This window comes from Mustela nivalis, assembly GCF_964662115.1.
Source record: "Mustela nivalis genome assembly, chromosome: 6".
NCBI lineage: Eukaryota > Metazoa > Chordata > Mammalia > Carnivora > Mustelidae > Mustela > Mustela nivalis.
In genome coordinates this window covers 111,629,478-111,646,409 of record NC_139025.1, presented here as the reverse complement: position 1 = coordinate 111,646,409, position 16,932 = coordinate 111,629,478, and the positions used below count along the sequence as shown (strand labels likewise).

The 16,932-nt window shown below is 37.1% G+C and overlaps 1 protein-coding gene across 1 annotated transcript in view; it reads left to right on the top strand.

Moving 5' to 3' along the window:
* Nucleotides 1-16,932, top strand: part of UNC13C (unc-13 homolog C) — a 616,040-nt gene that overhangs the window by 256,332 nt on the left and 342,776 nt on the right. The window contains exon 9 of the mRNA XM_082733851.1: nucleotides 3,525-3,744. Coding sequence (XP_082589977.1) covers nucleotides 3,525-3,744 — 220 coding nt within the window. The remainder of the gene's footprint in view (nucleotides 1-3,524; nucleotides 3,745-16,932) is intronic.

Here is a 16,932-nt window from a genome sequence, read left to right as displayed (position 1 = left end):
ATTATTTTTTGCCAATAAGAATTATTTCATTTTGCAAGTCACTTCCGTGAAGTGTTGAGCATGATTTACAAAATCTTTGTGATTCTTAAAAGAGGGGGGGAAGATAGAATGTATATACACATCTAAAATACCAATATCATTTAGAAACAAGAGACTCCTATATGATGTAAAATGCAGCTTGATCTATAATTATTGAAAGGATAATAAAGAAATGAAAATGTATTTTAGAAAGTATATATGTTTATTGTGAAGATTGGAGAATTTTAGAAACCTTTAAAGTAGATTATAGTAATTCTCCCATATTGCTGAATTCATTATGTTCTTGAGTCCAAATCCCAGTAGCTGAAGGCTCTGCTTGTTCTTGGGACCACCGTCTCTACACACCTGTCTTCTGGTTTACCTAGGCCAGAGACATTCTCTAGATTACATACCCAGTCCCATCCTTTCGTGTCAGCTAGGATCCTACTAACTGCAACTAGTATTCTTTCTAGTAAAAAGCACTACATTAAAAAAAAAAAAAAAAAATCTCTTTGCTTTCAATCCAACTCCTAATGGTGTTCGATTCCCATTTTCTATGGTCTGTGGCTAATTTTGGAGTTTCCCCTTGATTTCTTCCCCTTTGTTTTATTCAGTGCTCCTTACCCTATCTTTTTTGATTTATTCCACAAAACTCTCTCACTCTTGGTCCTTGCTTATAATCTGGTTTGATCTCGTCTTATTTTAATGCTGGGAAAGTACCTCATTACCTCAGGATGAAGTATTTTCCTGAGAGTAAGAATCCCTTCTTATGAGATAGATTTGTACATGCTTTCCTAACTGCTCACTTCCTGAGTTTCTAAAGTGCCATCTTTGCATCTTATACTTCGCTTCAGTAGGAAATGTTGCCATATGTTGTTTTTTAAAAAAAGGTTTACTTGTTTGAGAGAGAGCGTGCACAAATGCGATGGGAGCCAGAGGGGAGAATCCTCCAGCACACTCTCCCCACTGAGTGCAGAGCCCAGTGCTGGGCTGGATGGATCTCATGAGCCATGAGATCACAGCCTGAGCCAAAACAAAGAGTCAGACACTTAACTGATTGAGCCAACCCGACATCCCTCCAAGTGTCATTTATTTTAGAGTAATTTTCAGCTTTGATAGACAACACTAATATCCCAAAAATCACAAATAAAAAAGATGCATATTTTCATTTCTTTAAGACTGGGGATATATACCCTCTAGTGAGCTATCCAGTATTTTCTCTGGTGTCTGTAGCTTTTAAATGTTAGATTTATTTTAATGTCCCATTCAATTGATTTTCATTATGCTGTCTAGTAAATTTTCCCTATTTCCTTTTTTTTTTTTAATTAGCTTCTCTCTCTTTTTATGAAGTAGATCATGGTTCTTAAATCCCAAAACAACAAAACATTTCAATGAAAACTTCTCAGCTGTCTATTCAGAACTCTCTTGTTTTTTCTCTATCATGCTTAATTTTTTAGGAACTATTTCTTATATTTATTACACCTAAGGAGGCCAACTACATATTCCTTGAATTCAATAAAAAGATAATACACACATAGGGACCTGGAGAAAATGTATGAATCGTTTACTTATTCTGAAATATATGGATAAGTTCACATTCAGAACAACCTGTTAGCTAACCCTGCTTTCTAAATTCGTATATATTTTACTTTTCTTGGGTTCATTAGCAGACTATTCCCCCCGGTGTTCTATTGGGTTAAAATTACTTCTCCCTACTAAGACAAACGACAAATTACCTGATGTGATTGCAAATATAACTAAGTTTCCTACTTATTTTTTTAACCTAAACTAAAAATGCTACATTACACGTACATACCCCCTCAGCTCAGTTAGAACAGGAAGCCGTCTGTGGACAACTGATTGAAAATCTATTATGGCGAGAATTGTTCAATTCACTTTAATGATATTGAAGATACCCACTCCGCTAAGCGTTACAATGGAAGCAACCATGAATAATACATAGTTTCAGTTCTGAAAGAACTCTGAACAATTTTTTTGCAAGATAAGACGTCTTCCTTATGAAAGAAAGCTGAAAGATTTACTTGGCTTAGGCTGTATTTATTGAAAAGAATAGATCCAGTTGTATTATAAACCTTAATATGGGGGTCTCCCACTCCCATATTAGGTCATACTGTTGCTCTGTAGATTCTCGGGAAGTGTTGCAAGTCTTGACCTGAAACTCATGTAATAGCAAGGCTGGATCTTGCTGTTTAAAAGTTAGAAAAAGTTTCCGTGAAGCTTAACTCCCTGCAGGGAGTCTCCCAGTACCATGACCAAACATATTCTGGGAAAACATACAGTGAGGGGAATGTACTAAGAAAGGGGAATATGCTTTTACTATACTGCGGAATTGAAAAATTGTGGAAAATTGGTCATTTCCACACTGTGAAGATACTCTGAAATGAGGTTTAAGATATTTTGAAATTAGATTTAAGGATTATTAAAGAAAAATTTATTATTTTTTGCATTAATTTATTAATGCAAAATTGTTTCTTGTAAATGCTAGGGTCCTGCAGGATTTATATAAATATTCATTCATTATGCATGAGGCAGTTGTGTGAAATTACCTGTAAATCTAACTTCAGAGAGTGATAGTCTTTCTTTCAGGAAGTCATCTGTAGGCATTCCTGGGTGGCTCAGTAGGTTAAGCATCTGACTTCAGGTCACTTCATGATCTCAGAGTCCTTGGATTGAGCCCCATGAGGACTCTGAGCTCAACAGTGAGTCTGCCCTTTGCACTCTACCTCTACCTCTCCCCCAAGCTCATTCTTTCTCTCTCTGTCAAATAAATAAACCCTTTTTTATTTTTATTTATTTATTTATTTATTTATTTATTTTTAATGTTTTATTTTTTATAAACATATATTTTTATCCCCAGGGGTACAGGTCTGTGAATCACCAGGTTTACACACTTCACAGCACTCACCAAAGCACATACCCTCCAAAAGGATAGGCAATGAAAGCAGTCCCCTACAAAAGGAATTATAGAATGAGCATACTTCGGGGCTGGGAAGGGTAGAAGTGTTGGGGAGAATACAGAGTCAGGAATGAGAGGCCGTAGTAGAATATGAAAGAGGGGTGATATGTTTCTGGAGGGTTAGTGTCAGCATTGAGAATCTACTTCCCATCTACTTCACAATTTTGTCAACAACAAGTTTAGCCCAAGGAGATCTATATCATCCTTGGACTCATGGAGTTCACAATGTAGCAGGACCTGGACATTATCAAGTAATTAGAGCTTCTTGCTGCTATGAAAGAAGTTGCACAACAGTGGAACCCAGTCCAAGCTGGGATATTAGGGAGTCTTTGTGTTCAAATGACTGTCTTGGGCCCTAGAATGCTGAGAGAAGAATAAATGAGGAGAATTACTGTGCTTACTATCATGACTTGTCAATAACTAAGAGGCTCTTTCAAAATAGTATTTTCAGGGAGAAGTGATAAAATAATTTTATGCTGAAATTCTCCAAATCCACTGACTTGGCTGGCATTATAACTTATCTTTTCAGAAAATACATGTCTTCAAGAAGACTTTGCAGGCACTGATCTACCCCATGTCCTCCACTACCCCCCACAACTTCGAAGTCTGGACGGCAACTACACCCACCTACTGTTACGAGTGTGAAGGGCTCCTGTGGGGCATTGCTCGTCAAGGCATGAAGTGTTTGGAGTGTGGAGTGAAGTGCCACGAAAAGTGTCAGGACCTCCTAAATGCTGACTGTTTGCAGAGTGAGTACCTGGTTAGGGGTGAGATATATATGCAGAGCCTGCCTCATCCTCCATGTTTTCAGATTAGACCTCTTCAGCTCTTGTTGCTTTTCAGTAATTCCAACCCCCACCGCTCCTATCACACAAAGATTCACAAACCACCCATCAAGTCATATCCTTGACGATCTGTTCCCATAGTGCTGAGCGCTAACTTAGATACCTTAAAGCAATGGCACACCTGCCCAGTAGAAAACTTGAAAGCACCTTCTGATCTCTTTGGTCACTTCCATCTCCTAATAGCCCTGTGTGGAAAGTGGGACCCTGTGAAGTCATTTTCCTCAGACAAGGGCTAAGGCACACCCTTGTGATTACAGCAATCTAAACTCCTTCCCAAGCCTCTTTGGAGTTAGCCTGAAGCAGTCATATTCTTGGAATTGGGAGGTTTTGTGTTTGAATATCGAAGACCCATCTAACCATATATATGACCTTGGGCAAGTTTTTTAGCTTCTCATGGCTACATTTTTGTCCACCAAATGAACAAGAATAATAAAATTTACCTCAGAGGGTTACGGGGATGACTAAATGAAGTGGTCTCTGCTAAGAGTCTGGCACATAGTAGATACTCAATGAATATTAATGGCTTCCCCCATCCTTTTACACTTCTGAATAGGTACATGTCACTTCAACCTTTATGACAAGTTATCTTAAATTTTCCATTTCCAGAAAAAATTCTTTGTACTGCTGCTTTAGATTAGGTCCAGAAATGACAAAACATCACCATCTAAAATACATATTACTGTCTTTTCAGTGCTGCATTGATTTGGTTGTGGCTACAACCCTTAAATTACTACAGAAAACAAAACCAAAAAACAAAACAAAACAAATATACTGCCAATGGAATCTATTTAAATAGGGACTTTAATTTGTAAACCTTTCTTCATGTGTAAACATTGTCCCCTCTGTTTATTGTTCATATGAATACAGTGAATGTGTATCATATCACATGTTACAGTGAATGTGTAACATCCATGGGTTGCCTAAAATTGAGGAGGATCAGAGGAAAATGCCAAAATAAAGATTAAATCATAAATGCTGTCACAGATGGTTTTGTAGTAAGTCATGCACATTCTACAGTTTTCTCTACTTTATTAGTATTCTCCCTACACTGTCAGATCACATGGAGGCTACTAATGGTAATGAGCGTTTTGTTTTGTTTTGTTTTTCCAAAATGGGTAGTGTCTCTTTGAAAAATTAAAAGTATATTTAGGAATAACTGCTTAAAAGGAAAGGGGATTGATTCAATACTACAGAGCTAACTTGCAAAATCTCATAATCCGATTAGAATTCTACGTATTTAAAAAATGAATTGTAAACAGGCATTTTAAGAAATTAGCGTATTAGGGCAGTGACATTTAAAAAAACAGAAAAATATTGCCATCTAGAAACAAATGGCTTGAATCCATTAAGGAAAAAAATGATGTAGATTATACTTCAGAAATGAGCTGATTCTTCTTTGAGTGTTTTAGAGAATAAAGATGTTACACATTCATCAGACTTTGGAAACATTTTTATATTCTGTTTCTTAAGATACATTGATGGATCTTAGCTAAATTAGGCAACATTTTCTTTGAGGTTATTCATTAAAATGCACATATAAATTGAAAGAATCAAAAATAGTTGAGAAAAATGAGGGTAGGTATGAGTGCCCCAGGAAGAGAGTATTTTCTTTAGTAATGCCTTTCTACTGTTCTCCTAAAATCCACCCTTGCATTGAACAGAAAGAGGCTTTGCAAGTATATGAATTCAACTACACCACTTTGCACAGTAACTATCAGTAAAATTTGAAATTGACTCAAAATTAATAATACTTTAAGAAACTTCTCTTTTCATTGCTTTAAGTGAGAAATTTTTAATCTTGACACCCCTTGTGTAAAAGACTTCCACATATGTCTACAATGGAAGAAAAGGAGAGAATAAGAAAGTGGGAAATCAATGTGGGAAGTTTAGCTAATGTAGCCAGCCTCCTGCAAAAATGAGGAGGTTCTATGATTTCTTTCTCAATATGGTCAGTCTGTTTGAACACTTCTAAGAAAAATGTAGACCTTGTCAGGGGCTTAATTCATCATTAGAAAATTGCAATGTGTAAATTAACAGCTTGAACAAAGCTCCACTTCCTAGTAACTTCTATTGTTTAAACTTCTATCCTTTAATCTTATCACTAGAAAAAATATTTAATACATGGACTTCCTATGACAATTTTTTCAAATACTTGTCTTTTTCAAATCAGTCTTCAGGTTTTAAGAACGTTTATTATTTTGCTAATCTTTTCCTGAAGACTTTGCAGTCTGTAAACACAGACATACACAAACACACACACTCAGAATAAAAACAAGAATTGTTCTCTTTATTTCTCCAGAATTTAGCACATGTTGTAGTATAATTGGATGCTTAATAAATGTTGGTTAAGCAACAAATGAGGGCATGAGAACTGCAGTTTAAAATAACATGTAGTGGTTTAAATGCCATTCTTTTGTAAAATCACAGATTTTTTTAAAATTTGTTAAAGATCTTATTTATTTATTTGACAGAGAGAGACCAAGCAGGCAGAGAGGCAGGCAGAGAGAGAGAGGGGAGGAAGCAGGCTCCCCGCCAAGCAGAGAGCCCAATGTGGGACTCCATCCCAGGACCCTGAGATCATGACCTGAGCCAAAGGCAAAGGCTTAACCCACTGAGCCGCACAGGCACCCATAAAATAACAGATTTTTACGGGAGCCTTTGAGTTCAGTGGATTGGAGAACCCAATCTACTGATTTTACTGAGTTCACATAATCCAGTTTCTTGTCAAAAGGAATCAGATATCTTACATAAAGTTAGATCCCATATCTCTGAACACCCAGCATAGTGTTCTGTCCTATTTGTAAAGAAATATGCAAAGCTTATATTAGGGGAAAAAAAAGCAATTTCAGGAATTTTATTTATGGTGCTTTCCCACTCTCCCATGCAGTACCCCTGACTTTTAGGCAAATTATGCTGCCCAGATGTTGGCCTCACATGATGGTGTTGACTCAAGTCCTGTCCTCTGTGGCCAACCCACCGAGCAAAAGTATATCTCTATCACAATATACCTACTACATTGACTTTTCAACAACATTAAGGAGAAGATCATCTAATAAGTTAATTTGGGTAAAAATGGAATCAATAGTTGAGTTATTGTAATACAATGGTCATTTTTTTAATCTTAAGGAATAAACAAACAAACTAATAATAAATCTTCAGGTTTAGGGTAGGCTGCTGTAGAGGGACAAAAATGATGAGTATGTCATACATGACATCATTCAGGTACTCAACATCAGTAAGCAATGGGTACCTTTATATCCGTATCTAGATTTCATAGTCCTCAGTTACTTGAGAAAGATCTGGTTGCTAATCCTGCTGCTACTAGAATTTTTCAAAACCTTTCTTTTCTTTTAATATTTTAATGCCCCTTAGCTAAAGACCACTGAAAACACGTTTGTAGTATTTTATTTTATTATTTCATTTAATTTGAATTTAATTAATTAACATTAGTATATTACTAGTTTCAGACGTAGAGTTCCATGATTCGTCAGTTGTCTGTAACCCCCAGGGCTCATCACATCATGTGCCCTTCTTAAATAGGAGTTGCCTATTTTTTTTTTTTTTAAAGATTTTATCCATTTGACAGAGATCACAAGCAGGCAGAAAGGCAGGCAGAGAGAGAGAGGAGGAAGCAGGCTCCCCGCCGAGCAGAGAGCCCGATGTGGGGCTCGATCCCAGAACCCCGGGACCACGACCCGAGCCGAAGGCAGCGGCCCCAACCCACTGAGCCACCCAGGCGCCCCATCATGTGCCCTTCTTAATGCCCATCACCCCATTACTCCATCCCCTATCTACCTCCCCTCCACCAACCTCATTTGTTCCCTGTGATTAAGAGTCTGTTAGGGTTTGTCTCCCTCTCTGATTTTGTCTTATTTTATTTTCCCTCCCTTCACTATGATCCTTTGTTTTGTTTCTTAAATTCCACATATGGGTGAAACCATATAATAATTGGCTTTCTCTGATTGACTTATCTCCCTTAGCATTATACCCTCTAGTCCTTGCAAACCCTTGCAAATGGCAAGATTTAATTTTTTTAATGGCTGAATAATAGTCCATTGTATATATAAACCACATCTTCTTTATTCATTCATCTGTCGATGGACATCTGGACTCTTTCCATAGTTTGGCTATTATGGACATTGCTGCTAAAAGCATTGGGGTACAGGTGCCCCTTCGATCACTATATTTGTATCTTTTGGGTAAATAACCAGTAGTGCAATTACTGGGTCATAATTTAGCTCTATTTTTAACTTTTTGAGAAACCTCCATATTGTTTTCCAGAGTGGCTACACCAGCTTGCATTCCCACCAGCAGTATAAGAGGATTCCCCTTTCTCCACATCTTCAACACTTGTTATTTCCTGTGTTGTTAACTTGAGCCATTCTGACCAGAGTGAGGTAACGCATCTGTAGTTTTATAAGTTCAGTTTATTATCTATTGCTACAAAGGAGAATATACAGCAGTATAAACCATGGGGAATCTCAGTAAGATGGTGTTAGAAAGCAGAGGTTGGTCTGAAAGTGAGGAAAATTTATGATTGTGTAGGTTAAAGAAATTCTTATCCACCAGGAGGAAGGACAAGAGTGAGGCAAGTAGCTGTACTTAGCAAAGAAACAACGGTCACTCATTAGTTAGGAAAGGGGTTGTTTGGTATTTTATGGTTTGTCTTCATTTGTGGTTAGACAAACTTGTAAGATGACCTTGTTTGTCTCATATCAACATGGTCGTGGTCACACAGATCATGTGAAGCTGGTGTCCTTTGAGTTTGCGCATGTCCAGTAGGAGAACAGTGTGGCCTGTTGCCAGGCTAGCGTTCAATAACACTGTGAACTAGTCGTGTCAGACAACTTCCATTCAGAAGCTGGTTAAGAAAAGAGAAATAGAAAAAAAATCTTGTGCTTAAAATTTTATTTTCTTTTATCTTGTTAAAAAAAAAACAAACTTGTTGTGAAAAGTGATAAGAACCAAAAAGATCTTTCTTCTTTCCATCTCTCTTTTGATTTATTTCCTTACATAGTAAAAATACTTTTGAATTCAAGCACTCTTTTTTCTTTTGTTAAAATTAGTTTTCCCCTCATCTATACAATTTTTGACTCTGAAATAATTGAGACATTTCAAGGAAGTTAGTATCTAATTTTAGTATATCTGCTGCTGAAGGGAGCACGGAAGTTAGTATCTAAAGAATGCTGTAACTTTGACAAACAATTTTGAGAATACATTCCTGGTTTCATCATCTTTTAATATGCAAATATTTCTGAACTTGTTCTCAAAGTTTGCATTTACCAATAATGGGATGATTGAATATGGTAGAGGTGGGCAGTGAAGAAAGGTTGACTTTTGGTTTTGGACCCAAGCTCAACAAAAGTAAAATTACTTTAGAGAAGGTGGCAGTTCCTTGTAAGGGGGTTCCCTGCGCACATTCTCCTACTGTCAGTGATGGGGACACCTACGAGAATAGGAGGTGATGCTATGCTAGGACGGTGACCCTCCAATTATCCTTCTTTTAAATGTCAGTTCTTTGTTGTGTTCCAGAAATTGTGTGGAGTGTGTACCTTTGATTGTATAAGACAAAGGAGACAGGTGATTTGAAGATGGGAGCTGTAGCTCTGCTCCTGGGAAAGACTGAAGGCATGTTAGAAGGGGAGGGTTAAGATGATCTTGGCTGTAAAGCAACTAAAGGGAAAAGGTAAAAAATGCCAGCTACATACCCACCTACATGATGTCATGAGAAAGAAAAACAGAGGCACCAGGAGCAGGACCACCTATAGGATTTTATGTGGAAAGGAAAGAAAAGCAATAAAGTTTCTTAGGCTAGAGACTCCTACAGGGAGAAAGCCTTAATATCATACATTTCCATGCATATCCACTACCTACTCCTCTCGCTTCACCAGCCTCAAATGCATTTATGGATATGAAAAATTAAAATACTGTAATAATAATTTCTTCTGGTTTCTTTGAACTAGTTTTTAAAAGATTTTATTTATTTATTTGATAGAGGGGAGAGAGAGTGAGAGAGACATAAAGAGGACAAGCAGGGGGAGCTGAGCAGGAAGCCCGATAGGGCTTGATCTTAGAACCATGGGATCAAGACTTGGGCTAAAGGCAAATCCTTAACCAACTGAGCCACCCTGCCACCCTTGGATTTTATTTTCTTAAATCTTCAAATACTTCATTGGCTCCCATTGCAAGTAGTTCTAGAACATTAAGCACGTGGCAGATATCGGGTGTGGTATTTTCCATGGGGAGGGCTTTTAAGGAGTTGTTTAAAAAAAAAAAAGATTTTATTTATTTATTTGACAGAGAGATCATAAGCAGGCAAAGAGGCAGGCAGAGAGAGATGGGGGAAGCAGGCTCCCTGCTGATTAGAGAGCCCAATGTCGGGCTCAATTCCAGGATCCTGAGATCATGACCTGAGCCAAAGGCAGAGGCTTAATCCATTGAGCCAACCAGGGTCCCAAGGAGTTGCTTTACAGGTCAAGTAATCCTTTTTTTTTTTTTTTTAACATATAATGTATTATTAGCTCCAGGGGTATAGGTCTGTGAATCACCAGGTTTACACACTTCACAGCACTCAACAGGTCAAGTAATCTTAAAGCTAAAATCCCTAAATTCCATACGAATGTAAAATTCTTTAGTAAACGCTTGTTTCTTCACCTTGTGACATCTAGACCTTATACTTGCTCAATTACTAATATTGAAACTTTTACACGTTATCTCATTTAATCCTTAAAATGACTCTGTTAAGAAAAAGCTGCTATTATTTCCTTTGGTTTTTCATATGAGAAAACTAAGGTTTATAGAGATAAAGTAGCCCAATTTCAGATGGTTAGTAAGTGGCATAGTTAGGAGTTACAGAGGACTGTCACCTTCTAGTATTTGCAAAGCATCATGAACCACTATGCTCCTTTGCCTTATTGAAAAGTTATTTTCTTGATGTATTTCTTGCATTTCATATTTGGTCTTACGTTCTTGTTTTATGCTGACTCTAAGTGCAAGGTGTATGTAAACCAACCAGCTTCTGCTTTCTAATGATGGGTATAGCCTTTGTTTTCTGAAAATTCCAAACCTGTGCCCAGTATATATTATCTTTTTTTTTTCTTTTTTCCTTTGAGAGTTTCATTTATTTGACACAGAGAGAAACAGTGTGAGAGGTAACACAGCAGGGGAAGTGGAGGTGGGAGAGGGAAAAGCAGGCTTTCCAAAAAGCAGGGAGCCCCACACAGGGCTCGAACCCTGGACCCTGGGATCATGACCTGAGCCGAAGGCAGACGCTTAATGACTGAGTCACTCAGGTGCCCCTATTTTGTCTTTTCATAAGACTCCACAATGTGTGTATCATTTTACACTGAATTTATTTTCATTTTTTTCCTGGATTGTGGCCTTAGGGTGAGAGCATACACAAAGTTCCTAAGACATAAAATTGAACCCAGAGCCAAATTAAATATTCAGATACGGCAATAATTTTGTTTTAGGTTTCCCAGGAAAAATTTTATCTTCTCTTTTTGTTGAATGTGTCCTGTTTCTAAAGAGCATGCTTGAGACTTGGAATACACATTTAGTTGAGGTTGGCCTTACAGGCTCGTGGTTAAGGTACATGGATTTACAGGTGTCTGAGCCAGTGGTGATTGATAAATGTTTAAGAATTTGCAAGGCAATTTCTCTACACCAACAGCAAGACAGAAGAAAGAGATATTAAGGAGTCAATCCCATTTACAATTGCATCCAAAACCATAAGATACCTAGGAATAAACCTAACCAAAGAGACACAGAATCTATACTCAGAAAACTATAAAGTACTCATGAAAGAAACTGAGGAAGACACAAAGAAATGGAAAAATGTTCCATGCTCCTGGATTGGAAGAATAAATATTGTGAAAATGTCTATGCTACCTAAAGCAATCTACACATTTAATGCAATTCCTATCAAAGTACCATCCATCTTTTTCAAAGAAATGGAACAAATAATTCTAAAATTTATATGGAACCAGAAAAGACCTCGAATAGCCAAAGGGATATTGAAAAAGAAAGCCAACGTTGGTGGCATCACAATTCCGGACTTCAAGCTCTATTACAAAGCTGTCATCATCAAGACAGCATGGTACTGGCACAAAAACAGACACATAGATCAATGGAACAGAATAGAGAGCCCAGAAATAGACCCTCAAATCTATGGTCAACTCATCTTCGACAAAGCAGGAAAGAATGTCCAATGGAAAAAAGACAGCCTCTTCAATAAATGGTGCTGGGAAAATTGGACAGCCACATGCAGAAAAATGAAATTGGACCATTTCCTTACACCACACACAAAAATAGACTCAAAATGGATGAAGGACCTCAATGTGCGAAAGGAATCCATCAAAATCCTTGAGGAGAACACAGGCAGCAACCTCTTCGACCTCTGCCGCAGCAACATCTTCCTAGGAACAACGCAAAAGGCAAGGGAAGCAAGGGAAAAAATGAACTATTGGGATTTCATCAAGATCAAAAGCTTTTGCACAGCAAAGGAAACAGTTAACAAAATCAAAAGACAACTGACAGAATGGGAGAAGATATTTGCAAACGACATATCAGATAAAGGACTAGTGTCCAGAATCTATAAAGAACTTAGCAAACTCAACACCCAAAGAACAAATAATCCAATCAAGAAATGGGCAGAGGACATGAACAGACATTTCTGCAAAGAAGACATCCAGATGGCCAACAGACACATGAAAAAGTGCTCCATATCACTCGGCATCAGGGAAATACAAATCAAAACCACAATGAGATATCACCTCACACCAGTCAGAATGGCTAAAATCAACAAGTCAGGAAATGACAGATGCTGGCGAGGATGTGGAGAAAGGGGAACCCTCCTACACTGTTGGTGGGAATGCAAGCTGGTGCAGCCACTCTGGAAAACAGCATGGAGGTTCCTCAGAATGTTGAAAATAGAACTGCCCTATGACCCAGCAATTGCACTATTGGGTATTTACCCTAAAGATACAAATGTAGTGATCCAAAGGGGCACATGCACCCGAATGTTTATAGCAGCAATGTCCACAATAGCCAAACTATGGAAAGAACCTAGATGTCCATCAACAGATGAATGGATCAAGAAGATGTGGTATATATACACAATGGAATACTATGCAGCCATCAAAAGAAATGAAATCTTGCCATTTGCGACAACATGGATGGAACTAGAGCGTATCATGCTTAGCGAAATAAGTCAAGCAGAGAAAGACAACTATCATATGATCTCCCTGATATGAGGAAGTGGTGATGCAACATGGAGGCTTAAGTGGGTAGGAGAAGAATAAATGAAACAAGATGGGATTGGGAGGGAGACAAACCATAAGTGACTCTTAATCTCACAAAACAAACTGAGGGTTGCTGGGGGGAGGGGGTTTGGGTGAAGGGGGTGGGATTATGGACATTGGGGAGGGTATGTGCTTTGGTGAGTGCTGTGAAGTGTGTAAACCTGGTGATTCACAGACCTGTACCGCTGGGGATAAAAATATATGTTTATAAAAAAAAAAAAAAAAAAAAAGAAAGGACAAATACCCAACTTTTGTAGCAACATGGATGGGACTGGAAGAGATTATTATGCTGAGTGAAATAAGTCAAGCAGAGAGAGTCAATTATCATATGGTTTCACTTATTTGTGGAGCATAACAAATAGCATGGAGGACATGGGGAGTTAGAGAGGAGAAGGGAGTTGGGGAAAATTGGAAGGGGAGGTGAACCATGAGAGACTATGGACTCTGAAAAACAATCTGAGGGTTTTGAAGGGGTGGGGGGTGGGAGGTTGGGGTACTAGGTGGTGGGTATTATAAAGGGCACGAATTGCATGGAGCACTGGGTGTGGTGAAAAATAATGAATACTGTTATGCTGAAAATAAAAAATAAATTAAAAAAAAATAAAAATAAAAAAAAAAAAAAAAAAGAATTTGCAAGGCAGTTGCTTGAAATAAGCCATGTTAGGAATATTTTATACCATGGAAATCTGCTAATATTTCAGGTAAGGTTTGGTTTTGTTGTTGTTACTATTTGGTTTTGCTTGTTTGTCTTCTTCCATAAGGGAGGGGAGAAAATGTGCCAGTGAGTTAGGGAACCTCTATCCTTATTAAGGAAGAGATAAGATCATATGCTGAGAATGGAGGTTAATGAGGTGAGGCAAGTGACTTGAAAAAAATAGAAATTTTTGGAATTGCTTTTGAGAAAAACAAGAAAGAGATTGAGACCAAGAGAGACTATTGCAGCTGTTAGATGTATATAGATAATAATCTGAAACACTAGAATCATAAATTGCCATGCAAAGGTGGTGAAATTGTGAATTTCACATGAAATTTATGTTTTGGGTAAAAAAAATAAAAATTATAAAGAAAGTGAGAGTTCCAATTTAGTGGTCTTCCCATTAAATTATGTAGAAAGGGACCATGTTAGCTGTTTGCCTCTGTTTACAGATGAATTCTCTTGTATCTCTTAGAAGGATGAATTTTGTTGTGCAAAATGTATCCTCTGATCTGTCAATTAATCGTTTTTAAAAGTAACAGTGATACATTCCATTTGGATAATGTATTACATTTTACAAAGTGCTTTCAGGGTACATTATCTCTTTTGATCCCATTTATTGCTGATCCTTGATTGACATATTACTCACTGTATTTCAGTGAAGCTACTAGACCTTCTGCCGTACACTTTGAAGGAAGAGTCATATAAATCCAAAGTTAAGTTTATCTCTGGTGACTTTGAGATAATCAGACCAAACCTGAAGGAAAATAACAAACCCAAAGGGTTGGAAATTCATGGCAAATTTCAGCCATCTCAGAAATAGTTTCATTAGGAAAATCAGGTTCGATAAACAATAGGCAGTGGAAAGTGCTTGTAGATCAGTGACAAAAATTAATTACAGATTTTTCTTTATCTCCAAGTGAAATCATTTCCCTCAGATCAAAACATGTAAAAGTAGAACTTTTACAAGACCAGTGCTCTAACCACTGAGCTACGGAGCCAAAGTAGAACTTTTAAAATGCCACATCTCTTTTTCTAGAAATAACAGATGAGAGGTTTAAATATGAGCCTCTGTTAACCTGCTTTCCCCAGAATAGTGGTTTTGCAGGGGGTTTTCCTGTTGTCCACAAATTAAGAGTTTTCTACTCCAACATCAAGGGCATTGGTGAATGATTTTACAGCTAATAGTCACGCTTTCTTAATTAACTCATTCAAAAACTTCAGGATGCTGTTGTTAAGTACAGAGATTGGATTCCTTTAGGTAAAAAAATTGTTAGTGTATTCTACCTTTAGTATATTCTACCTGAATTTGATAGTGATTACTTGAATGAGCCTTATTATGTGGGTGGTCATCTGCTAGCTCTTCCTGAATTTAGAAAAATAATCCAAAGGACTTTAACTCTCAAGGCCTTTTTTTTTTTTTTCCCTGTAGCCTTTGAGAGCACTAAGAGCTCAAACAGTAGTAGTTACTTAGAAATTTGGGGGAGAGTTACATCTTATGGCACTTCTCACCTTTTGAACATTCATTCTTAGAATGGCTGTCACATACTCAAGTTTTGGGGCACTTTGAATCTTGCAATAATTTTTTCAAGGCGACACTGCTCTTTCTATTTAATGACTATTTCAGTACTTTAAGTAAAATATGCCTATTGGCTAGCTGGGGATTATTCAATGTAGCCTAAGCTAGTTTTACTGTATAAGAATTAAGGATGTGCAGTCAAACCGTTGATGCTAAATTATAAACATGCTGAATTGTTTAAGGATATGTAATTTACAAATGCGTAGCTTTTCTATGGCCTATTTTAACAGAAGACTAGGGCATTTGGAATGTACTTTCAAGTTATCTTAAATGTAATGCATTCATTCTTTGTATTCTTTTCTTTTTTTTTTTTAATGTGGTTTAAGTTCTCAAAGTTTTTTTTTTTTTTTTTTGCTTTTGTTTTGTTGTTGTTTTAAGATAAAGACAGGGAATCTGCTCTTTATACCATTAGAATATTCATACCTTTAACTTTCTTTAATTACACCTTGGTTATTATGGATGTGTTTTTTCCACTTCAGGGAACAAATGTCATACTTTCAAATAAATCAAGATTTTCACTTAAGTATTGCTGTTAAATATGAATTTATTACAAGGAAAGCCAACAGCTGACCTTTTCCTCTTTGTCTTAGCTTCCGTGCTTCCATTAGGCTTAACATTCAAAGACTTAGACTCAAAGAACATTAATAAGGCTATCCTTTGTGGTAGAAATCATGCAGACAAATTCTCTCATTTAACCTCTAAACATTCTACCAGACATTAATGTGGTTATTTCAGCGATATATTTCGAAAAATTTTAAGTTGGGTGATACAGTCATATAGATGAACATTGGATCTGTTACTGAGTGTCGTTTTTTATTCTTTTCATTACATCACCTTTGTTTGGCACCCAAAAATATTGGGTATCAACAGTGGCTGCTCCTGCAACGCTGGTCCTTGGGGTTTTGCTTTCTCATCTCAAGCTCACTAAGGAACTATGAGAGTTGGAATCATGGTTCATTGTTAACTTGTCAAGGATTGTTGCACAACCCAGAGGCCACACACAGCCTTGAAAATACCTGGCGGGTGGCTGGGGAAAGTGAGGGATCCAAGAATGGACTTTTGGAAATCTTTCATTGCCAAAAAGATTAGTGTTAAAAACAAAAATACCTGGAAAGTTGAGACCAATCATGAACAAACAAACAAACAAACAAAAAATCCTGGACATTAAAAAGGGTTTTGAGTAGAAAGAATTTAGCCTATTGAAAAACAATGGCCATATCACAAAATGAGAGTTTGGGCCTGTGATCTGTCATGTACTTACATGGTTTCCAAATCCTTTTTAAACAGCACAATCTCTGTAATTCCAAGTAAAATCTTAACAATGGTACTATTTATTTTACAAGAAGAATTTAAACACTTAATCATGATGAATTCCATCATTAGAAATAATTAAACACTTTGAACACAAGGATTTGAAATACTGAATTTGGGGAAACATTTGCCCTCTGTATCCTGTTTTTCAGTTTTGTCTGGCATGTCGTATATACCGTATTTGACTTGTGCCTTCTTTTTGCTCT